This window comes from Myxine glutinosa, chromosome 3 (assembly GCF_964187855.1).
Source record: "Myxine glutinosa chromosome 3, kmMyxGlut1.1, whole genome shotgun sequence".
Classification (NCBI taxonomy): Eukaryota; Metazoa; Chordata; class Myxini; order Myxiniformes; family Myxinidae; genus Myxine; species Myxine glutinosa.
This window is the reverse complement of record NC_136263.1, coordinates 217,859,828-217,885,236: the sequence shown is the minus strand read 5'-3', so window position 1 is coordinate 217,885,236 and position 25,409 is coordinate 217,859,828. Positions and strand designations below refer to the sequence as shown.

General features: G+C 47.0%; 1 protein-coding gene across 15 annotated transcripts in view; it reads left to right on the top strand.

The window, feature by feature from the left end:
* LOC137422867 (interleukin enhancer-binding factor 3) overlaps positions 1-25,409 on the top strand; it is a 350,140-nt gene that overhangs the window by 52,816 nt on the left and 271,915 nt on the right. For 13 of the 15 annotated variants that reach the window (XR_013622939.1, XM_078775056.1, XM_078775055.1 and 10 more), the window contains exon 6: positions 24,359-24,530. Coding sequence is in view for 14 of the 15 variants with exons in the window: in XM_078775056.1 (XP_078631182.1) it covers positions 24,359-24,530 (172 nt within the window). In the remaining variant the exon portion in view is untranslated. Of the gene's footprint in view, positions 1-23,297; positions 23,435-24,358; positions 24,531-25,409 lie in introns of those variants that run through there. The other 2 variants (XM_068109467.2, XM_078775057.1) reach the window with 2 other exon arrangements.

The window sequence follows — 25,409 nt, the reverse complement described above, 5'->3', positions numbered from 1 at the left end:
TGTATTTTCGTTAAAACTGTATTTATTTATGGTGTTGTACGTATATTGTGTCCCGACGAAGATTTTTCGGTGCAAATCTTTCATACCTGTATTGAAAATCGTGTTAATTCGTGTCGTGTCTTGAGGCCTTGTACAGTGTGCACTGTATAACCTTGAGGCTTTGTTTTTCTCTCAGCGGTCCGTCGTTTGTGATCCAATAACTTTCGTTCTCTGTATTCCCAGTCTTTTCACCCATAGCCTACTTCCTTGTGTAAATCTCAACTAAAAAAAAAACAAAAAAAAAAAACATTTCCTTCTCTGTTCTCATTCGTTTATTCATTCTTATTCGTTCGTTCGTTCTTCGACCACGTGTTTCTCCCCCATTTCCCCAGATAGTTTTCACTCATTAACCTTCAATGTTTACTCTTTCCCCTCAAGTTATGTTTTCCGTCATATTTTATAACACCTTTTTCTTCTTCTTCTTTAAAAGGCTGCTTTCGACTTGCTCACCAAATCAATTCAGCCCAAAAAAAATATCCATCTCCTATAGTGCCTTTTTTCTACATTCCCTAAACTCTCCTGCACTCCATCCTCCATCCAGCGTCCTTAAACGTATTTTTAACTCGAAGGTCACAAGAAACTCATTTTGCAATAAATGTTCGTTTCCCATAAATCGTACACTTCCAAAAATCCAATCTCACCCCTCCCCTCCAAATCTTCCCCATAACCCCTCCCATCCAAATCTTCCCCATCACCCCTCCCCTCCAAATCTTCCCCATCACCCATCCCTTTCAAATCTCCCCCCTTGCCCCCTCCCTCCTAAACTACCCCCTCACCCCTCCCCGCCAAGACGCCCCCTCGCCCCTCCCCTCCTAGACTCCTGCCTCACCCCTCCCCTCCAAATCTCCCCCATATCCCATCCCTTTCAAATCCCTCCCCTTGTCCCTTCCCTCCCAAACTCCCCCCTCACCCCTCCCCTTCAAATCTCCCCACCCTCATTGCTTCTCAATTTCCCCCCTCTCACTCCCCCTCCTCAAAGCGTCCTCCCCGCTTCTTCCCCCTTCAAACTCTCACCTCCATCTCCCCCAGCCTTCTGCCTCGCTCTTCCCCCTCCTCAAATAACACCTCATTATGGCTCACCCAATCACCATCAAACCTTTTGTCCGCCCCATCCTCCCCTTTCTCCGAGCTATTCTGAAATCTCTGACACACCTTCAACAGCTCTCCCTACCTCTTCCACCTCTTCCACATCTTACCCTACCCCTCCTCCCCCCTGTTCTGTATCTGATGCTCCCCCTTCCTCTTCATTAACGGTATGGACCTCAAACATCCGGGGCCTTCGTTCAAACTTAACTGATCTCTCCATACAGGTTGCTTCTGTCAAACCAGACGTGATCTGCTTAACAGAAACTTTCCTCCTTTATGATGTCTCTGATTCCATAGTATCTCTCCCGGGCTACTCCCTCCTCCGGTATGATAGACCTGAGCCTCGTCCTGGAGGCGGGGTTGCTATCTTTATCAAAAACTCTCTTCCTCACTCGCCCTGCACTGCACTCTCTCCACCTCACCCCCAGGAATACCTCTGGCTACGGCTTCCCCTTCGCTCCCACCTCTTGTTCATATGTGTGTTGTACCGTCCACCAAACAGTGATGACTCCATCTACATCTCGCTGTCTGATGATATGGACCAACTTCTATCTACTCATCCCAACTCTCTCTTCCTCATATGTGGTGATTTCAACTGTCATCATGCCAGTTGGCTGGGTGTGGGTACCTCTCTCACCAGCCATGGCTCCTCAGCAAAGGACTTCTGCGACTCACTGGGACTGACACAATCTGTCAATTTCCCGACCCGGATCTCAGTCAACGGAACATCTTCTCTTCTGGACTTGGTTATGACTAACTTCCCTGAAAATGTCTGCTGCTCTTCTTCTGCTCCGATCGGATCATCTGATCATGTCCTTGTTAAAGTGGACATCTCTCTGACCATCCTCAGGGAGCCTGCTCAGCGTCGACGAGTCTGGCATTTCACTCAGGCCAACTGGCACGGTCTTCAAGCAGCCATCAATCATCTGGACTGGTCTCCCATCTCTACCACCTCTGACATCAACTCATCCTGGGAATTCTTCCAAAGTAAATTGCTCTCTCTCATGCACAGATTTATCCCATCTCGTCTTCAGTTGTCATACCCTTCCTCCCGTCCATGGTACACGGAATCTTGTGGTGAGGCTGTTGCCCAGAAACAACTTGCCTTCGTCTCCTGGAAAGCAAATCCAACGGAAGGAAATCTCATTTCCTTTCGCAAAGCCCGAAATAAGTGTGTGTGTGTCCACCCTCAGGAGAGCCAGGAAACAATATCTCTCCGTTCTCAAGACCGAACTCTCTTATCTGTCTCCCTCTTCCAAATCCTGGTGGCGTCTGGTCAAATCCGTTTCTGGTGTTTGTTCCCCCTCCATCCCCTCCCTTACCTCAAACGGCTACACAGCTGACTCCGCACGTGAAAAAGCTGAATGCCTCAACTCTGTATTTGCCTCTAAATCTTGTGTCCCAAACCCATCCCTCTCTGTACCCACCATACCCAGTCGTACCCTGCTGCTCCTGGACTCCGTGTCCTTTCCTCCTGACAAGGTGGAAAAGTTTCTGTCAACCCTCGACTCTGATTCTGCAACTGGACCCGACGGCATCAGCCCACGGGTCCTAAAATCCTGCTCTGCTGCTCTATCTCACCCTCTCTCTGTTCTCTTCACCCTCTCTTTTGCTCAAGGTCAACTGCCATCTGCTTGGAAATCAGCCAACATCACCGCTTTGCACAAAAAAGGTGCAAAAACAGATCCTAGCAACTACAGACCAATCAGCCTTCTCCCATTTATCAGCAAAGTCATGGAATCCATCATTGCTTCGGATATGAAATCTTTCCTCTTCTCCAATGGCTTGATCTCTGATCATCAATTTGGTTTCAGACCAGGTCACTCTACTCTGGACATGCTGCTTCTGCTGTCTCAACAATGGATGGAGGTCCTCAATGCCAAACAGGAAATTAGAGCTGTCTCCCTCGACATATCACGTGCCTTCGACACAGTCTGGCACCCCGCTCTGCTCACCAAACTCTCCTCCTTTGGTATCCATGGAAATCTCCACGCATGGCTGGCGGACTTCCTCTCTAGTCGTCGTCAACGTGTGGCCCTGAATGGGTTTCTCTCATCTCCTCTTCCTGTTCAGGCTGGAGTTCCCCAAGGCAGTGTTCTGGGCCCCGTGCTTTTTCTGGTCTTCATCAATGATCTCTCTGACTCTCTCGAAAATCCTCTCTATCTCTTTGCTGATGACTCCACTCTCTGCCGCTCCATTCCTCTTCCCTCAGATCGGCAGTCTGCTGCCTCCTCACTCTCTGAAGACCTGGACAAAATCACAGACTGGTCAAACAAGTGGAGCATGTCTTTCAATCCTGATAAATCTCACACTCTTACTATGTCTCTCCGAAAAGATCGACTGGACAACCCTCCCATCTACTTTCTCAACAATCCTCTCCAAGAAGTTCTGTCGCTCAAGATTTTGGGTCTCACTATCTGCCATGATCTTTCTTGGGAAAACCACATTTCCAAGCTGGCCTCCAAAGCCAGTCGCCGACTGGGCATCCTCCGTCGTGCGAAGTCCTTCCTCGGCACACCTGAGCTCCTCACCACATACAAGGCTTTCATCCGCAGCTCAATGGAATACTGTTCTCCCCTATGGGCCGGTGCTCCTGCCTCACACCTAGCTCGGCTTCACGCTGTTGAAACCAAAGCTTTCAGAATTATTGGAATCTCCCGCGATGAAGCTATCTCTGAGGGCCTTTCACTCACTCACCGCAGGCAGGTAGGTGGTCTTTCTGTCTTCTACCGACTCCTCTCCGGCCTTGCACCCCCAGCTCTCTCTGTGCTCTGTCCCCCAAATATTCCTACAGGTCGCACAAGATCTGCCGGCAACCCTCTGATGGTTAAACTGCCGAAATCTCGGCTCTCTGCTCACCTTCACTCTTTCATTCCTCTTTTCTCCCGCCTCTGGAACAAACTCCCTCACTCCCTTCAATCCCACTCCTCCCTCCAGGTCTTTAAAACAGCTGTTCACCACCATCTCTTATCTTCCCCCATCCAAAACCTTGATCTTTTCTACCCCCGCTAATTCACCCCAGATCCACCTTGTTTGAAATTCCAACTTCTTTCCTGGAAGTCCTGGCAGTGTCCATATGTTTTATACCTCTCCCACTGCCCCCTTCCCATGCCCCCCCCCCCCCCCAAAGCCCTCGCCCTCTCTCAGATCTCTCGATGTCTCCATGTCTCTCGGTCCCTGCTCTCAAATGTTGTGTTTGTGTCCTTCCCCCTCTCTCCCCATCTTGTCTACCGCTCCCGATGTTCTATGTTTTATGTGTCGGTTTGTCTTTCAGTGTGATTAATGTTCGCTCTTTCACGAGCCTCGACCTTGTATACAAAAAAAATTAAAAATAAAATAAAATAAAATACCCTTAAGACCCAAAAGCCTCTGAAGACACCAAAGACCCAAAATACCCTGAAGACTCAAAATGCCTCAAAGGCCCAAAATACCCTTAAGGGCCCAGGGTGATCCAAAAGACCCTGAAGACCCAAATGGCCCTGAAGACCCAAATGGCCCTGAAGACCCAAAACACTATGAAGACCCAAAAGACACCGAAATGGTCAAAGATGCCTACCCCTCTGAAACTACGTGTGGTGAAGCACGCGGAGCGCCCAGTGCCGTGTATATTGAGAGTCTGGCCAACTGAAATACTGGCGCCATGTTGCATACCTAACTTCGTGCGCTGGCACTGCGAGATGTATGTCAGCTGTGGCAATCCTGTAGTTCTGTGATGAGGGAATCGATGTTATTACTGTTTGGTCGCAGATTTAATGAGGAACAACTAATTCAAGTTAAAGTGACATGTTGTTTGTTATTGGAATAATAAAATCTGCAAGCGGTGTCATTTATTCACACGAATTGTTTACCTGTCGTGGCACACGATTTATTGTCAGCTGCATACAGCATACTGATAAATTTTATCTCTTGGCATGAAATTGTAATTTGATAAAATGGAGCTTGTATACTAGTTTTCATCTATTATCTGGAAACGTAACATACAATATTCCCATAATGCTACGAAAGTGCAATGTCTATTATTTTATTCATTAGCTTGGGTTCACAAATGTTGTTATAACTTGACTCGCACCATGGAAGGCACAGCGTTCATTTTCAACTTTTTCTTGCCATCAAGTCTATTCTTCTCGTATTGAGATTCATCAAAATGGTCCTGGAAGAAACAATTCATATGGTCATTGGTCATGAGGTTATTCTTTATCAGTCAAGAAAAACAGTTTATGTTTATAGCATATACACACTGTTGTAAGAAGTCAATTCCACAACATTGGCCAATGATAGGTTTAATACAAATTCGAACTCTGGCAACACCTGTAAAATACGATCATGCAATATCTCAGGATTATAACAAAGAAGAAGTCAAGCAATTATCAATCAGAGCAAGCAAGCTGAGATCATCTAAATATACGCACCATTTGAATCTACGCTGTCACAGATTACATGTCACAGGAATGATCCGGAGCGATGGCAGTCTGGGTTCTTATAGACGCCTCTCAGTGGTTAGAGAGAGCATAACACCTGGGTTCAACTTAGGTACAATTTCATTACATTCTCCCCGCCGTTAAAACTACACTTCCGCTAAGGCAGAATCAAGCACGCAGCCATAATAATAGTAGGGGCAGAAATGTTCCGTCCATGTCAGTCGGTCCATCCATAGCGATCGGGGGCAACGAATCTCCCTTCCGGCACGGGTCCGGAAACTACCGGGTGCTGCGTCCCCAAGGCCGGAGTCCCCTGCGTCGGAGTAACCGCCTAAGTCAGGTGACGGAGGTGGCACTACAGAGTCTACAGATTGGTGTTCGTTTAGCGGTGAGACGGCCGGCAGATACTCCACAGGCGGAGCAACGGGAGAGTTCATGGACTTGTAAATTGGTTCGTACATTTCCCCGCAAGGGGCCAGGTGGCGTACGGAGACTGTTGACTCGCGTCCATCTGACATCAGCACACGAGCATGTTCGGGATTAGCTTGGAGTACCTGCACCTTATCCACTAGCGGATCATACTTACTCATCCGAACAGCCCGTTTGAGGTAAGCCGGACCCGGCTCTGCAAGCCAACTAGGTAACGATCGGGTACGACATGAACTCCTCGGGTGATGAAACATCCGTTCGTGGGGAGTTTGGTTGGTAGCCGTACACAGTAAAGTCCTGATCGAGTTCAGTGCCGCAGGTAGCGACCACGCCCATTTGTCTCGGCCTCGGCCGAGGGACTTAAGGCTCAGCGTAACGGCTCTCCATATAATTCCATTGAAGCGATCGACCTGTCCATTCGCCTGCGGCCTATACGGAGTGGTATAGCTAGAAGCGACATTATGCTGGAGCAAGAAGTTCCTCACTTCCTGGAACAGGAACACTGCCTCGATCGGTATGCACGTAGGCTGGATTCCCAAACATAGAAAACAAGTTCTGCAGGCACCGGATAACCGTGGCGGCTGTCATATCTACGCACGGGAAAGCAAAAGGGAATCTCGAGAACTCATCAACAATTGTGAGCAGGTAACGAGAGTTACTCAAAGCCGGTGACGCCGGCAGTGGCCCTTTGAAATCCATCGCCACTCTCTCCCACGGCCTAGTAGCTCGGACTAGCGTTCCCATTGGAGGGTTGTTGAAGCGCGGTTTGAGTTCAGCACATACAGAACAAGTGCGACAGATCTGACGAACATCCTCAACCGAGTAGGGCAAGTTACGACTTCGCACAAAATGAGTGAAACGCGTCACCCCGGGATGGCGCAAGGTCTCGTGCAAAGTGCGCAGATCCTCAAAAGATAGGAGACCCGCACACGTCACCGGCCGCGATAAGGCGTTGGCAACCAGGTTATCCCTCCCAGGGCGATATTTGATTGTGTAGCAGAAATCTGCGAGTTCGATCCGCCAGCGAGTGATTTTCTCATTCTTAATGCGTTGAGCATGCTGGGTGTCGTACATAAACGCAACGCTGTGTTGGTCCGTGATAATTTGGAAGCATCGTCCGAGCAAATAGGGACGCCAACGCCGAATCGACTCGACGATGGCATACGCCTCCTTTTCGACAGAGGAATGTCTCCGCTCAGCGGAGGAGAGAGTTCGCGAAAGAAGCCCACAGGGCGCCCCCCTTGGGAGAGAGTTGCAGCTATCGCATGATCTGATGCATCACTTTCCAAAACAGATTTATTTTTGTCTATCGTCGCCACAGCGGCGCCAGCGATGTCGGACTTAAGGTTATGGAAAGCGGCCTTGGCGGCAAGGCTCATGGGGAACGCGTCGCAGTCCACAAGTGGGCGGAGCTTCGCGTATAAATTTTGCACCCACTTTGAGTAATGAGCGAACAGGCCGAGAGCACGCTTCAATGAAGCACGATCGCAGGGCGGGGCCATGTCGAGCAAGGGTCGCAGACGCTCCTTATCCGGAGCAACAGAGCCGTGGGTCACGGTGTACCACAAAAGGTCTATTGTGCGAGCAGAGTAACGACATTTAGCCTCATTCATAGTTAAGCGATACCTTTGCGCGACCTCGAGGAAGCGTTTCAGATTAGCATCATGATGTTCCTGGTCATACCCGCAAACCGTAAGATTATCCAGATAAACAGACATCGGTCAAGGTCTCCTTCGCGATGAGGTCATCCATAGCCCTCTGAAAACAAGAGACCCCGTTCGTTACCCCAAAAGGAAGCCGGGTGAACTGGTATAACCTCTGACCTGATTCAAACGCAGTATAGATGCGATCTGCCTCGGAGATGGGGATTTGATGATACGCACTATGCAGATCGAGAGTGCTATAGACTGAATACTGGGCCACCTGTCGAACCAGGGAGTCCATTCCCGGGAGTGGGTAGGCGTCCAGCTGTGTGAACCGATTAATCGTCTGCGAGTAGTCGATTACCATGCGTTTGCGATGCGATTCGCTTCGTACCACCAGAACTTGGGCTCGCCATGGCGACCAACTAGGTTCTATGATACCTTCCTTTAGTAGCTGGGCCGTTTGTTCCACAATGAATTGCGCGTCAGCTCGTGAGTAGCGTCGCGATTTCACCGCGACAGGTGTACAGTCCGTTGTCATATTTGGGAACAGCGACAGTGGCTCAATTTCCATCCCTGCAAGAGCACACACAGCAAGTGTATCAGTACCACCAAACTCCATTTCCAAACGTCCATGTCGCTTGAGGAAATCGTGTCCTAACAGAACGTCGGCACATAACGTAGGTAATACCATGAGATACACGTCTGGGAACGTGCGTCCCTTTATCACAAGTTTCAATCGACATGCCCCTTTTGTGCTCAGCCGAAGTCCTTGGGAGGCCATGAAGATCCGTCGTGTAGTCCCGAGAACCGGCCACCCATGTTGATGCACTAGTCGTTGATCGATAAAACTATCCGTAGACCCTGTGTCGATTAAGGCTTGTGATAAAACGCCCTCGACCTTGAGCGGAATGATGGCCTGCGCAAGGCCTGAAGACCCAGCAGGTATTGTGCCGTCTGGGCGAGAAGATCGCGCCTCGCGAGTGGATCCCACTCCAGCTGCAGTTTTCCGGTCGTTCGGGCAGCCCGTGGAGCATTCTCGTGACAAGCGCATAGTTGGCCGCGCTGGAGCAGGAGCATGTAAATCGTAAAAGCCACTGTCAGAGGACGTTCCCACGCCGGCTGCAGTTTGCCGGTCGTTCGGGCAGCCCGTGGAGGATTCTCGTGACAAGCGCATAGTTGGCAGTACTGGAGCAAGTGCGTGTAATTCGTAAGAGCCGCCGTCAGATGGCGCTCGAGTCACGCGTAGAGGATCACTGCCATTCACCGTTCCATGAGCTGGTGCGGTAGCGTGTAATTCGTAAAAGCCGCCGTCAGATGGCGCTCGAGTCACGCGTAGAGGATCACTGCCATCCACCGTTCCATGAGCTGGTGCGATAGCGTGTAATTCGTAAAAGCCGCCGTCAGATGGCGCTCGAGTCCCGTGCAGCGTTCGCTGCGAATCCAGAGGAGTTGGCAAAGCAGTACTTCGTTGCTTGTTTGAGGTGGGCGTCCGGACGCCAGCCAAGGCCGATCGCGCCGCGGCCGGTTGTGGTCGCGCCGGTTGTTTAGGCGGCCCGATGTCCCCCATCAAGGTCGAGCGTGCAGCCAGGGGCCCGTGAGGAGGGGAGACGCTCATCAAGGCCGGGCGGGGCGCTCTGCTCGGTGCGCAGTCCGTTGGCTCAGCGATAAGCCCATTCAAGGCCGCGCGGGCTCGCGTACCTCGCACGGACCTTTTGCAGACCTTCGCAAAATGACCCTTGGTGGAGCACAGATGGCATATCGCCTCCCGAGCCGGGCATTCTATTCGGGGGTGCTGCCGATTCCCACAAAAATAACACTTCGCGTACCGTTCAGGCCGTGGCCGGGCAGCGGTAGCAGCAGTCAGGCCGGATGCCGAGTCCGCTTCAAGAGCACCCAGAGACTCGGCCGTGGTCGAGTCCTCCCCCATATCCTCGGCGGTAACCCTCTCCGGTCGCGCGAGTAGAGAAGTCCCCGCCACGACTCGTGAGTGGTCCTAAGCGGTAGATTGTTCACGGGCATCTGTAAAAACGTGAGCCAGCCATAGTGCCTCCGTAAATGTCAGCTCCGCGGTCTCCAAAAGTCGGAGCCTCAAGGCTCCAGAGCTAATTCCAGAGACGAAAGAATCTCGGAGAAGGTCATCCTGCACTTGCTCGTGGGTCCGTACCTCCTGAACGCAGTCCGCAAGAAGGTGTCACAGCTCCTGCGCGTAGCGATCGATCGATCGATTCCGATGGTTGTTGTCGCCGCTGAGAGAGCTGATGCCGGCCATGCACGGCGCTCCGTTTCTTTATGTATAGTCGCTTTAGCTCGGCCAGAGCCGTGGCGTACGTCTCAAAGCGAGCAATGCACCGGTAAACGCGGTGATGGACCTTCGAATGTAACACGGACAGCTTAGCCGCATCGGTGGGCTCCGGTTCATGCGCGGCGAAGTAATTCTCCAGCATTTTGAGCCAGTGGGTGAACTCCGACCCCGACTCCTCGGCTTGTGCGTCGGCATCGAGAGTCGGTACCGTGATCATCTTGGGTTCAGCCATTTCGTAGATTTAAATGATATTAAATGTCGTGAAAATCAACCACAGACACGACTTGTCCCTTGGGTAGGTTTAATATCATTTAGATCTGTGGTAACATCCTGTAAAATACATTCATGCAATAAACATCAGAATCGGAGTATTATATGGGCAATGTCCGATATCAATAGGCAAAGCAAAACAAGTGCAGCATATAGGGGCGTACATACCATTCAAACTACAGGACTATATGTCACAGTAAGTGTCGCTGGAGTGTCCTTGCGCCGCGGTTGTCCCGGGTCTTATAGACGCCCCTTTAGTGGGATAAGCGAGCACTCCCGGGTTCACCTTCAGGATAATTTCACGACAGAACATATACATGGAAATGTTGTCATAAAAAACTGGCCTTATACTGATATTGCTAAACCCACAAATAGAGACTTGTTTAAAATATTAAATAAAAATGAACTTCTCAAAGTTATGAAATATAAAACTATTTTAGAAATCATCAACAAATCTTATTGGTATCCTATTATGAGAAAAATAATTATAGTTACAAGAATATCTCAAAATCCAGATGAGTTTCTGAATAATATTATTTGGGGCTCAAACTCAAGGGTAGCAAGGGATGAGGAAGGAGTTGAAGAAGAGAAGGAGGAAGGAGAGAAAAAGGAGAAGGAGGAAAGGGAGAAAAAGGAGAAGGAGGAGAGGGAGGAAAGGGAGAAAAAGGAGAAGGAGGAGAGGGAGAAAAAGGAGAAGGAGGAAAGGGAGAAAAAGGAGAAGGAGGAGAGGGAGGAAAGGGAGAAAAGAGAGAAGGAGGACAGGGAGCAAAGAGAGAGGGAAGAAAAATATAAAAAGATGGAAATCAGTGAGATTAATAAAAGATTGAAGGTATTACAGCAAATAAATCAAACTCAACGCACTGAGGAGGAAAATAAAGAAATGAAAATATTATTGAAAAATGGAAAATGGAAATATTATTTTCAAGAATAACGACGTCAATGTCTTCACTTTCAGGGAGGAGATTTAAACGAGAAAGTGGGGATAAAGAAGAAGAAGAAGGAAAAGATTATGTGGTTGATGATGTTGGTGTTATTGACTTTAGTTAGTTTTATTTGTAAACACTTTTTCCCAGTACAAAATCCTCCTCTTGACCTACAAAGCCCTCCATAACCTGGCCCCATCCTACCTGGCTGACCTCCTCTCCAGACACACTCCCACCCGCAACCTCCGCTCTGCTGGTACCAACCTCCTGACCCCCCCCCCCCCCCCCCACCCCATCCAGACCAAATTTAGATCCTGGGGGGACAGGGCCTTCTCCATCGCTGCTCCCACCCTCTGGAACTCGCTACCTCACACCATCAGAGACTCCTCCTCACTCACCACATTCAAAACATCACTCAAGACCCACCTGTTCAACACTGCATTCAACATTTAACCCACAGCATCTAACCCCTGACTATCTCCTCTCCTTCTCCCTCCTTTGTGCTTTGAATATTTCCCTATTGATTCTTCTTTTTTTGCAATTGTCTTTATGTTTTGCTATGCATTATGTTTTGCACTCAGTCAAAGCGTCTTTGGGCTTCCTGAAAAGCGCTATATAAAATAAATGCATTATTATTATTATTATTAAATAAATGGAGGAGAGAGTGAAGGCATTCCTTAGGATTCTTTATGTTTTAAAAATAAAGATTGAAATGTATATGTTAAAAACCAAAAAAGTTTTGATACTCTGTCGGAATTTTTCTGATAAATAAATATGAGTTATTGTCTCAAATGTAAAAAGAAAACCAAATCTAAAAATATCTCATGTTAAAGCTAAAAATAATAGAGTTTATCAAAAAGGAATATGTCAAGTGTGTGGCTCTAAAAAGTGCCAATTCATCTCTCCTAAAAGTGGAGGAGACATACAAAAGTTTCTGTCAGGAAGTAAATTTACAACAACTGGAATTCCAGGGGAATTACACCTTCCAGGGTATTCTTTCTGTGGTCCAGGAACAAACTTGGATAAAAGATTAGATGAGGCTGACGATCCTAAACCTTGGTCTAAACCTATAAATAGGGTTGATGAAGTGTGTATGAAGCATGATATTGCTTATGGGAATACCACTACATTGGATGAAAAACATGAAGCAGACAGAGAAATGTTGTATAATTTGTCTTTGATACGAAATCCTATGTTGAGAGAGAAAGTTGATAGGTTTATTGTGAAAAAATTGATAAGTGTTAAATTGAAACTTGGTCTTGGTTATTTCCCAAAAAACTATTAAACTCCAATGATGTTATCAAGACTGAGGAGCTTTTGGCTAATGAATTACATAAACCTATAATCACAAAGTTTAAAAGAAGGAAAGTTTATTCTAAATACACCGACTACATATGGTCCGCTGATTTAATCGAACTAAATAATGATAAGGGATACAGGTATGCTTTAACCGTTATTGATTTGAGGAGTAGATTTGCCTGGGTTGTTCCTTTAAAAAATAAAAGGGGTGATACTTTAATGTTAGCCTTTAAGTCAATATTTGATAGGGATAAAAGAAAACCAAAGAAACTGGACCGATGAGGGAACAGAGTACTATAACAAAATATTTGTGAAATTTCTTAAGGGGAAGGGTATTAAATTATACAGCACCTTTAATGAAGGAAAGGCAGTTGTTATTGAGCGTTTTAATCGTACTTTAAAAGAGAAATTATATAAAAAATTCACACAACTCGGTTCTCAACAGTGGGAATATTTAATTGAGGATATTGTAGATAATTACAATAATACAGTTCATTCATCAACAAAATCAAAACCATCGGAAACATTTACAAAATTAGAATATGAAAAGGAGATTTATTTGAGAAAACCCAAGTTCAAAGTTGGTGATATTGTAAGAATATACAGATGGAAAAGCCATTTTGAGAAAGGTTATACAAAAAAATTGACTCATGAATTATTTAAAATCGTTGATGTAATGGATACAGTCCCTTGGACCTACAAATTATATGATTTAAATGGAGAAGAAATCTTGGGTTCATTTTACTCACAAAAATTACAAAAAACACAAGTAAGCAGATACAACATGCATTTTAAGGCCATTTTCCCTGCTAGAGCGGGGGTTAGCCTTGCGGTCCCCATGACAATCTTCTCCATTTTGCCCTATTTTCTGCATCTCTCCTTGTTAACCCCCTTGCCCGCATTTCTTCTTCCACAATCTTTCGCCAAGTCTTTCTCGGTCTTCCCCGTCCTCTACGTCCTTCTACATCAATTTCCATCACTCTTCTCAACCAGTCACTTTCATCCTTCCTCAACACATGACCAAACCATCTCAGCCTGTTCCTCTTCACAGCATCAATCACAGGCAATATTCCCATCATCTTTCGCAATTCATCATTTGTCTTCCTCTCTCTCAACGATACTCCGCACATCCATCGAACCATTCGCATTTCCACCCTTTCCAGCCTTCGTTGCTGCTCTACGTTCATTACCCATGTCTTGCTCCCATAAATCATAACACTTCTCACACATGCAGCATACACCTTTCCCTTCAGCTTCAGCGACACTCTCCTCCTTATCAGCACGCCACTCAGTTCCCGAAACTTCTTCTATGCACATCTCACTCGAGCAACTGTTGCCGAGTCTGATCCACCTTCTCCATTCAGCATGTCTCCGAGGTAGCAAAATGTTTTCACACCTTCCAGCTTCACGCCGTCTCCAAGATCCAACTCAACATTTCCTCCATCTGCAGCTCCCTCTGTGCACACCTTACATTTGAATGTAGCTGCCACACTGGTAAATGACCCTCTCAGACCACTACATTTTTGATGAACCCACTCAGCGCACATTGTATATTGAATGGAGTTCACTCCGACACCCTTCCTGCACACAGCACACGGCCACTTCCCAGTTCTTTCCACCTCACCACATGCTTTACCACTTGCCATCACCTTCGTCTTTCCGATATTCACCTTCAGACCTTTTGTCTCCATACATTCCTTCCACTTGTTCATCTTTTCCTTCAGTCCATCCATACTTTCCGCAATCAACACCAGATCATCTGCATACAACAACTCCCATGGTAAACCCTCCTTTACGTTCTGAGCCAGCACCTCCATCACAGCTACAAATAGTGGTGGACTTAGTACCGACCCCTGATGCACTCCCACCTTCACCTCAAACTCACCACTGTTCCCGTCCTTCGTCCTTACAGCTGTGCGCGCTCTTTTGTACATTGCCATCACTACTCTGTTCAACCATTCCTCCACTCCTAACTTCCTCAATGCCCATGTCAATACTTTGCGTGGAACCCTATCGAATGCTTTCTCCAGATTAACAAACCCCAAAAACAACTTCTTCCTCTTCTCCATGTACTTCTCCTGCAACTGCCTCACAATGAAAAGCGCATCTGTCGTTCCTCTTCCTGGCATAAATCCAAACTGCATTTCGTCGATCTTCACTTTCTTCCTTATCCTCCTCTCCAACACCCTTTCCAATACCTTCATTCCATGCTCCAATAACTTTATCGCTCGGTACGAGCCACACTCCAGAGGGTCACCTTTCCCCTTGTATAGAGGGACGAGGGTACTCAGTTCCCAATCCACTGGAATGCGGCCTTCTTTCACCAGCAGATTGCAGATCTCTGTCATTCTCTTCACACCCCAACTTCCTGCTGCCTTCAACATATCTCCCACAACTCCCGTTGGCCCTCCCGCTTTTCCACTCTTCATTGTTTTTATCGCTTCCTCAACTTCCTTCTCAGTTATCTTCTCTGCCGGTCCTAAAACTGGGTTATTCTCTATGTTGCCATCCCATTCATTCATTCTCTGTATTCAACAGCATTTCCATATATCTTTTCCATCTTCCTTTAATTCCATCTGGGTCGACAACGATTTGTCCCACTTCATCCTTCAAGCAACTCACCCCCATCACGTCACACCTCTCTTTCGCTATGTGCTTTGCAAGCCTGAATACCGCTTTCTGACCCTCTTCCGAATCCAAGCGTTCTCCGAACATTTTCCTACATGCCTCCTGCGCCTTTGCTACCTCTTTCTTTGCAGCCTTCCTGGCTGCCTTATAACTTTCATGCTCTGCTGTTTCTGCTCCCGTACCCTTCGCCTTCTGCCACTCCTTGAACTTCTTCCTCTTCTCATCTTTCACGTTTTCCATCAGCTTCTCTATCGCACACCAGAACTTGTCCTTCTCTTCATCGCTCTGACCAACCTGCAGAGCATATCCCGAGATGACGTTCACCAAGAGCTTTCCAATCATCATTTTCACCATCATCAACCTATCACTCACTCTTGTCACACTCACCACACTGTCTACAAACTCCTCAGAAAACAGGACACCAACACCATTCATGCCCTCCGGGCACCCTTGCCACACAAACTTGTATTTCTGTCCCTGCCTACCCATTACCATTCTCACACCACTTCCCTTCCATCTTGTCTCTTGCACACAACATATGTCTACTCTTCTTCTGATCAAATTCTTCCACCACTTCTCCTGATCTCCCTGTCATTGTCCCTACATTCCATGTCCCAAACCTCAGAAACCGATCTCCACTTCGGGCTGTACCCTGCCCAGATGTAGTTGTAATTGTCATGGTTCTCTTTTTGAGGCAATGTTTTTATGGCCGGATGCCCTTCCTGACGCCAACCCTCTTAGTCGCCTCTTACGACACGCAGGGATATGGTGCACCTATTCTAACCAGGGGACACACCGAGAGTGCACACGACGACGATGCACACGACGCATATGGAGAATATTCTGACGTCGAGAGCAACTTGCACCAAGAACCTGAAAAACCATCGTGTGCAACACGTGACAGCACGGGATCACGACGAATGGCAGCGGCCACTTCCACTGCGATTATAATCGTAATTACCGGACCAGATTCAATCTGTTCCAACATGAACACCTCCACCTCATCTGCAGTTTCGGCAACAGCCTTTGGAGAGCAAAGATATGCCTCTCTCCACACGTGCAGAGTACCTAATTGTCACTTTTTATTGTGACTTTGTCTGAAGAATGAAACATTCCGACTATATGAAGAATACAGCACAAATGGAAACGCCCATGGGAATAAGTCTTTTGGGCAGTGTATAAAAACATTACATTGCACCTTTTTTTGCGGCGAATACCAAAGTTACTCTTTTCGTTACAGTGTACAAAATGACATTTAAAAAAATTAATGATTTCAAATAAAATTCTTTAAAGTGTACGTGCACATAACTTTGACTTATAAAATAAGAACGGAAAAATATCTCTCGGCAATTTCCTGTCTGTGTTATTTGATATATCTCGGCAATTTACCGGCTGTGGCAATGCGTGAACGAAGCTCCGCCCCTCTCGCCACATTGTTGACTTTTTATTGCGACTACGTCTAAATGAAACATTTCATCGTGATGGCTGTCATCAAATGGAAATGTGCGCCGCAAATTTTTTATATATCTCCGCATTTTCCAATCTGTTATTTGGGCGGTATATGATATATCGTGCCGCAAATTTATAAAATGTCTCAGCAATTTACCGTGTGTGCATGAATTTTCTCAATTATTGCTGAAACCGAGTCTAAAACCATCGATAAAAATGAAATCGGATGGTGAATTAGTGTCGATATAAAGCCGTGAGGGAGTCTCAATGGACTTTATGCTACAGGCCTTTGAAAATGCATTTTGTTCTGTAAATGGTAACTTTCATTGAATTTTCTTCCTGGTTTTTGCAACCGAGTCTAAAACCATGATAGCGACTGTGAAAAATGAAATGAGATGTCGAATTAGAGTCTAAATAAAACTGTGAAGAGGAAGAGGACCTAACAAAAGAGGCCTCAAAGCTTTGCGAGGAAACAAAATGGTGGTGATTTGTTTTTGAAGCCCCTCTCAGACCGGGTGCAGCCACACCCCTCGACAGACAGACAGATCACAGACAGACAGACAGATCACAGACAGACAGACAGAATCACCTACACCTACAGAGAATATTATGCAGATACGTCTAAATTAATTGTGTACTACTTAACTGTACCTTTCGACTTTTTAGACTGCTGAGACCTCTTCAACCTTTGAATCCCCTTTAAGATCTAAAGACCCTGAAGACCCTTTCAACTCAGAGAACCCAAAAGTCCTCAAGGTCTTAAAAGACCCCGAGGACCCAAAAGACCCTGAACACCCAAAAGACCCCGAGGACTCTGAAGATCCTGGAGTCCCAAACTACCCAAATCACTCTGAGAACCCAAAAGACCTTGAGGACCCAAAAGACCCCAAATACCTTCATGACAAAAAGACGCTGAGTATTAATTACTTTTCATTGGAACAGGAGTACATCTAATTATATACAATTGGAACGTGTCTATTAATTACATACCAATGAAATACGCACGTCTATCAATTATGTACTTATGAAATGTGAGTACTGTACTATGTCTCGTTCTGTTTGGAAGGAGGAGGCATTGTGGTGTAGGCAGCTAGGGGAGGTGGTCGTGGAAATGTAAACGAGGGTGGAAAAGGTTATGGTTTAGGATTTTTTTTTTTTTTTTTCTGTACAGAATCGAGGCTGAGGCTGAGGATGGGGTATTGGGGTATGATGTGAGATGGTGGTGAACATTGAAGACCTGGAGGTAAGAATGAGATTTAAGAGGATGTGGAAGTTGGTTCCAAAGGCAAGAAAAAAAGAAAGAAATGAATGGAGGTGAGCAGTGATCCTAGATTTAAGGGGCTGATGGTGGACCGTGTGAGCCCTGCAGAAACCTTGGAGGGACAAAGCATGGAAAGAGCAGAAGGGGGCAAGACCGGAAAGGATGCAGTAGAAGACAGAAAGACCACCACTGACCTGTCTGCAATGGAGAAGTGATACGCTCATGTTCGTATCATGACGGAAGTCTCCTCTCCTTGTGTAAACGGGTCTTCAGGGTCTTTTTTGAGAAAAGGGGTGGGTCAAGACCACCTTCATCACTCAGCTTCATCACGAGAGATTCCAATGATCTTGAAAGCCTCGATTTCCATGGAGTCAAGCTAAACAAGATGTGAGGCAGGCGAGACGACCCAGAGGGGAGAGCAATATTCCGTCGAGCTGCAGATTAAGGGCTTGGAGGTGCAAATGAGCCCAGGAGTGTTAACGAAGGACTTTGCATGACAGAAGATGCCCAGTCAGCAGAATCAGAATCAGAATCAGCTTCATCATGGGAGATACCTATGATTCAGAAAACTTTGGTTTCTACAGCGTGAAGCCAAGCAAGGTGAGGCAGGAGCACCAGCCCAGAGAGGAGAGTAGCACTCCATCAAGGTACGGATGAAAGCTTTGTATGTGGTGAGGAGCTCAGAAGTGCCCAGAAAGGACTTTGCCCGACGGAGGATGCCCATGATAGGACTTTGCATGACAAAGTGAGAGTGTGAGATTTGTCAGGATTGAAAGACATGTTCCACTTGTTTGACCTGTTTGTGATTTTGTTCAGGTCTGCAGAGAGTGAAGAGGCTGCAGCCTGCCTATCTGATGGTTGAGATATGGAGCGGCAGAGAGTGGAGTCATCAGCAAATAGATAGAGAGGATTTTCAAGAGAGTCGGAGAGATCATTAATGAAGACCAGAAAGGGCAACAGGGCCCAGAACACTGCCTTGAGGATCTCCAGCCTGGACAGGAAGGAGAGATGAGTGAATTATATTTAGAGCTACACCTGACTACGGCAGGAGAGGAAGTCCACAAGACATGCATGGAGTTTTCCTTGGATATCATAAGAGGAGAGTTTTGTGAGCAGGGCTGAGTGCCAGACCGTATAAAAGGCACAAGTTATGTCAAGGGAGACGGCTCTAATTTCCTGTTTGGCGTTGAGGGCCTCCAATCTCCATCCATTGTTGAGACAGCAGAAGCAGCATGTCCAGAGTAGAGTGACCTGGTCTGAATCCACATTGATGATCCGAGATCAAGCCATTGGAGAAGAGGAAGGATTTGATATCCGAAGCAATGATGGATTCCATGTCTTTGCTGATAATTGCCAGCAGTCTGATTGGTTTGTAGTTGCAAGGATCTGGTTTTGCACCTTTTTGTGTAAAGCGGTAATGTTTGCTGTTTTCCAAGCAGCTGTTTCCTCAAGGCAGATGACCTTGAGCAAAAGAGAGGGTGAAGAGAACAGAGAGAGGGTGTGATAGAGCGAAGAGCAGGATTTTAGGACCCGTTGGCTGATGCCGTCTGTTCCAGTTGTAGAATCAGAGTCGAGGTTTTGACAGAAATGTCTCCACTTTGTCGGGACTGGGTAAGGTGGGTACAGAGAGCGATTTGTTTGCGACACAATATTTCGAGGCAAACACACAGAATTGAGGCTGTTTAGCCGTTTTCATCAGCTTTTTCATGTGCGGAGTCAGCTGTGTAGTCGTTTGAAGTGAGGGAGGGGATGGAGGGGGTACAAACACTCGAAACAGATTTGACCAGACGCCACCAGGATTTCGAAGAGGGAGACAGGTTTGAGAGTTCAGTCTTGAGATTAGAGAGATATTGTTTCCTGGCTCTCCTGAGGGTAGACACACACTTGCTCTGAGCTTTGTGAAAGGAACTGAGATTGCCTTCAGTTGGATTTGCCTTCCATGAGGTGAAGGCAAGTTGTTTCAGCACAACTGCATTACCACAAGATTCAGTGTACCATGGACGGGAGGAAGGGTAAGACAACTGAAGACGAGATGGGATAAATTTGTGCATGAGAGAGAGCAATTTACTTTGGAAGAATCCCATGATGAGTTGATGTCAGAGGCAGTTGAAATGGGAAACCAGTCCAGATGTTTGATGGCTGCTTACAGACCATGCCAGTATGCCTGAGTGAAATTCCGGATGCGTCGGTGCTGAGGAGGCTCTGAGAATGGCCAGAGAGATGTCCACTTTAACAAGCAAATGATCAGATGAACCAATTGGAGCAGAAGAAGAGCAGCAGACATTTGCAGGGAACTTTGTCAAATCAAGTCTAGAAGAGATGATGCTCCGTTGACTGAGACCCGGGTTGGGAAATTGACAGATTGTGTCAGTCCCAGTGAGTTGCAGAAGTCCTTTGCTGAGGTGCCATGGCTGGTGCAAGAGGTATCCACACCCAGCCAGCTGGCACGATGACAGTTGAAGTCGCCACATTTGAGGAAGAGAGAGTTGGGATGAGTGGATAGAAGTTGGTCCATGTTGTCAGACAGTGAGATGTAAATGGAGTCGTCACTGTTTGGTGGACGGTACAACACACATTTGAACCAAAGGTGGAGCGTAGGGTAAGCCGTAGCCAGAGGTACTCCTGTGGGAGTGGTGGGGAGAGGGCAGTGCAAGGAGAGTGAGGAATAGAGTTTTTGATAAAGGTAGCAACTCCACCAGCAGGACGAGGCTCAGGTCTATCATACCGGAGGAAGGAGTAACCAAGGAGAGATGAGAGACATTAATGAATCAGAGACATCTTGAAGGAGAAAAGTTTCTGTTAAGCACATTATATCTGGTTTGTCATAAGCAACCTGAATGGAGAGATCATTCAGGTTTGAGTGAAGGCCCCAGATGTTTTCGGTCCATGCAGTTAAAGAAGAGGGAGGGGAGCATCGGATACATGAGAGAGGAAGTGAAGTGAAGGGTAAGGTGAGGGAGGAGAGAGGGAGGTATGGAGAGCTATCGAGAGTGTGTTGGTGATTGCAGAAGAGGAAGTGAAGGGTAAGGTGAGGGAGGAGAGAGGAAGGTATGGAGAGCTATCGAGAGTGTGTTGGTGATTGCAGAAGAGCTAGGAGAAGGGGAAGGATGAGGAGGACAAAAGGAGATTTGAAGGGGGAGGCTTGGGGTGGAGATTTGAAGGGGAGGGGTGAGGGGGGAGATTTGAAGGGGAGGGCTTGGGGTGGAGATTTGAAGGAGAGGGCTTGGGTGGAGATTTGAAGGGGAGGGCTTGGGGTGGAGATTTGAAGGGGAGGGGTGAGGTGGGAGATTTGAAGTGGAGGGGTGAGGGGGGAGATTTGAAGGGGGAGTTTTTAAGGGGAGGGTGAGGGGGGAGTTTTGAAGGGGAGGGGTTTTTGTGTACTTTGTATCCAAAAAAAAGGAAGCTATGTGTGGAGTTGGCTTTGGATGCCCTCGGCAGAGAGTTTGGAGAGTAAGGATGCCAGACTGTATCAAATGCGCAACATATCCATAGAGAGATGGCCCTGATCTCATGTCTAATATTGAGGATCTCATGTCTATCCATTATTGGGTGAGTAGAAGCAGTATGTCAAAAATTTAGTGACCTTGTCTGAAACCAAATTGGTGATCTGGCATGAGGTTATTGGAAAAAGGAAGGTTTTCACATCAACGGCGATGATGATTCCATGACCATGTTGATTATTGGAAGGAAGCCGATTGGTATATAGTTAAGGGGATACGTTTTTGCACCTTTCTAGCTCACCTGGAACATCGTTCCGGGGAGCTTATGCGATGGTTCGTCGTCGGTCCGTAAACAACGTCAGCCAACGTCATCTCCGAAACTGCTGATGAGATTGTGACCAAACGTGGCACAAATTATATTTGGTATGTTGCACTCACTCAGGTTTGTTCACGGGATTAAAAAAAAATTGAGGTCTCGGGGAGTCTACGGAGGGTCAATGTGGGTCCAGGTTTCAGAACAACTCTGCCTCACCACAGGATTAAGTGTGCCAGTGGAGTGGAGGTGATTTTTAGGGTGACATAGTTCCGAACCCGAAAGATCGGTAATCGACACAATTTCGGTCTTCGAGGCCGGCCGATAGGCACAGTGTGACCAGAAGGGACGAGGTTCTCCTGACCACTTGGCCCTCGACTTGGTGGGGTTTGTCCGCACAATGTGGGCGCATCAGGATGAACTTTAGCCGGGGAGCGTTTGGGCGCCCCGGTCTGATACTGCCGCCCACGCGCAGAACAACTTGTGAGTGCACGTGGGTCCCGGCGGTCCCACTGGCCTAGCGCTACCATGTTTAGACAGCGAAATCCGTCCCCGGGCACCGGCGCCTACTCCCGAATGTTGAGAGAATAGCGGCGTCAGGCACGGTAGGACACCCGCGGAGCCCCGGCGGACCAGGGACGCGCGAGCCTACGCGTTAGCGTGCTACGGCGGAACCAACGGCTTCGGCCACGGCCAGGTCGATACTCGGCCCGGCCGCCCCGGAAATGAACTGGTTCGACACCCGCGCTAGAGAGGTCGCGGGCGACAGAGATGTATTAACAAATTAATTAATTAATTTGAGACGTCCAATTTCTAGTGTTTGGAAATTTGGAAGAGCTTGACCCTAGCCTTTCCCTTGCGAGGGCAAGGAGGAACTTAACACTTGACACTTAAGCTTAGTTTGAAGTACGTCCTGACCAGCGCTCACGGTGGGACGGCAAGGCAACCAGAAGGGACGAGGTTCTCCTGACCACGTGGCCCTCGATCTGGGAAGCGAGAGGCGTTCCATTAGTGGACGCGCCCCTCACGCCCGACCTTTGGGCGGCCCGGCAGGCCGTTTGTTTTGACGTTCCGTGACAGGCCCCGCACCCCCACCTCCGGGCCGACCAGGCGACTGGAATGAATCCCGGAATCCCATCCGTAATGACGCACTGCTAGATGGTTCCTCTGGAGCTTTGCAGGCAATGCGGACATGCATGGCGATGACGTCATGTTGTCCGCTCATTAGGTTGGAGAACCAGATTACAGATACCATTATTAGTAACTCCCAACCGCAACCAGGTCGACTCCATATGATGAGTGGATACCAGAGATAACGTTACCGTGTGGCAGGCGGTGCTTATCGCTCCCAGCAAGGTGCAGCAGCAGCTGTATGGGACACCTTGCTGGCGGTTCTCCACTGATGATATGAAGGTCGCATAGTGACTGATATATATATATATATATATATATATATATATATATATATATATATATATATAGATATAAACAGATAAAAAATATTTAAGAGATGAGATTACGATTTTACAGACATTAAAAAGAGCAGATTGAAGCAGATATATAACAATGCAGAGCAGATTGAAGACAATGAGGCATTTTGGACAAAACAATAATATTGCACCTTATTATTATATTGTGAATTTAACATTTTGACCAAAGTAGAAATACTCTAACGTTTGCATCTCCAAGTTTTCATTTGGGGGATGTGCATCTGGTGTGAGTTTCACAACGGCATACATTAATCATGTTTCAACTGGACGTTTAACAGTTTCACTAGAGCAGGGACACTAGGTTGTTTATGTCGCTGAGTTCTTGATTGAGAAATGTGTATGTGGTGAGAATTTCTGAGTCCAGTTCGAGAGAGGCTTTGCTGTTCGGCTGGAAGCAGATCACGATGTCACAAGGAAGCCAGGATCGATTTCGCGAAATTGGTGAGTATATCAATTCTTCTCGTAGCCAGGGAAGGAATGCCGAAGCTGCTTAGGAGTTCCTCATAATGATGTTGATCAGGGTACGCGATCATCCTAAGAGCTCTTCGCTGCACTCTCTCTATGCCATCAGACTGCTGTGCTGTCAGGCCACTACTCCAAACCAGTGCACAGAATTCCATCAAAGGGCGAATATACACTGTGTAGATGAACATAAGATCTCTGTGTGAAACACCGTTACTTTGCACAAAATGTAGAGGCAGCGGGATGCGCGCTTCATGACTTGCTCGACCTGCGCATCCCATTTAAGGTTTGACTGTGTGGTAACACCAAGGAGGCGAAGTGTCGACACAGATGTCGACACTATCGCTCCCTTCAGCCCCTTCAACCCGTCTTATACTTCGACTCTTTAGACCCCTTACACCCTCTTCTACTCCTTTCTGCATTTTTCAGACCTTTAGACCACTTAGACCTTTCATTTACGATCGATGACCTTTCATTTAGTAAATCCTTCCATTTTCCACGTTATATGCACCGCACAAAACAAGTCCCGGCGAAGGTCTGCAATCCCTGATTGCTCTTTCCAGTTACATGCGCCACTGAAAATGGACAGATTTGGACGAAATTTGGTGGACTGGTTGAGTGTGCAAGGAGGACAAATTTATTTGATTTCGGTGAAGATCCGAATCCAGATCTAGTCTTTCAGTTTGATACAAAATGTAAACTGTTCAGCCTGGCGGAGGTATGCTCTCTGCCAAGTTCCATTCAGGTTGTTTCTTAAGTTGTATTTCATGAACTGCCTGTACTTTGCAATTTTCACCTATTTGCGTAATAATCAATGAAGACTATGTTCTGACTTTTCAACAATAAACATGTTTTTGCTTGTTCTTCCTTCCTCCTCCCCTCACCTTTCAATGAACGCAAAAGAGCTGAGGGCTTAAGTTCACAGCAGTCGTTCAACGTCATGCGAGCTGGAGCCATGGCTAAACGATTGCTTCTCCATGGAGACACACATCTTGATCTCGTGCTCATCTGCAAGGACAGGCCTACCCGTTCACTGCTCGTGTCAATTTCTATCACACTGCAGAGGCATCTTAAAGTGAGTTATATGGCTTTTGAGCAAAGACATTGGACCTAATGCGTTTCATTTCATATGACCTTTTAAACTGAAAAAAATCACTTTTCTGAAAGAACATCCGTGGGTAATTGCTTCCATTAACATAGAAAGCACAAGTAAATTACAATACACATGTAGTTACATCAGCATTTGTAGTACAAAATGTTTCTAGAAAAAGCAAAATCAACAAGGGTAGGAGAGAGAGCAAAAGGCGAGTATTGGAGAAATCATGCGGTGATAATGGGCAGCACATCTGACACACAGGATGGATGCGCATGAGACATCAAATACAGGGAGTCATTTCCACAATTGAGATAGTTGAGGGGCGAAGGAATAGTAGTGAAGGCTCTGCTTACAATAATTGGGAAGGGAAACCAGGAGTGGGTTTCTGGGGAAATGAAATGCGCTTGACCTGGGAGAACAGATGAGAGTGCGGGAGGAGCCATGGTGCTCTGGTGGGACTGACCTGCCAATGGATAATCGAGATAGTGCCCATGTTAAGAGAGTCATCGCGATAGTGCCGACGGTGTTATGCCCATGGAACCATGGTGGGAATGACCTGCCATGGTTGGCAAAAAGTGGACCTTTGGATTGAGCCTTCTGCTGAGATAAGTCAAAAACATGGAGAGCTTTGGATTTGATCACTTTGAGGGAAGGAAAATCCAAATTAGCTGCACCAGCCCATATTGGGAATACATTTTCCATTATACCTTGATTGAAGGTTTTATGCACTAATGACCTCAGAACGGACTTTGATCTGTGGAGAATCTGCAGGCATCAACTCACCTTTGAAATCATTTTGGTCATGAGGTCGTTCAATACACTTTCTAAGGTTCTCATCTCCAGTGGTTACACCCCACC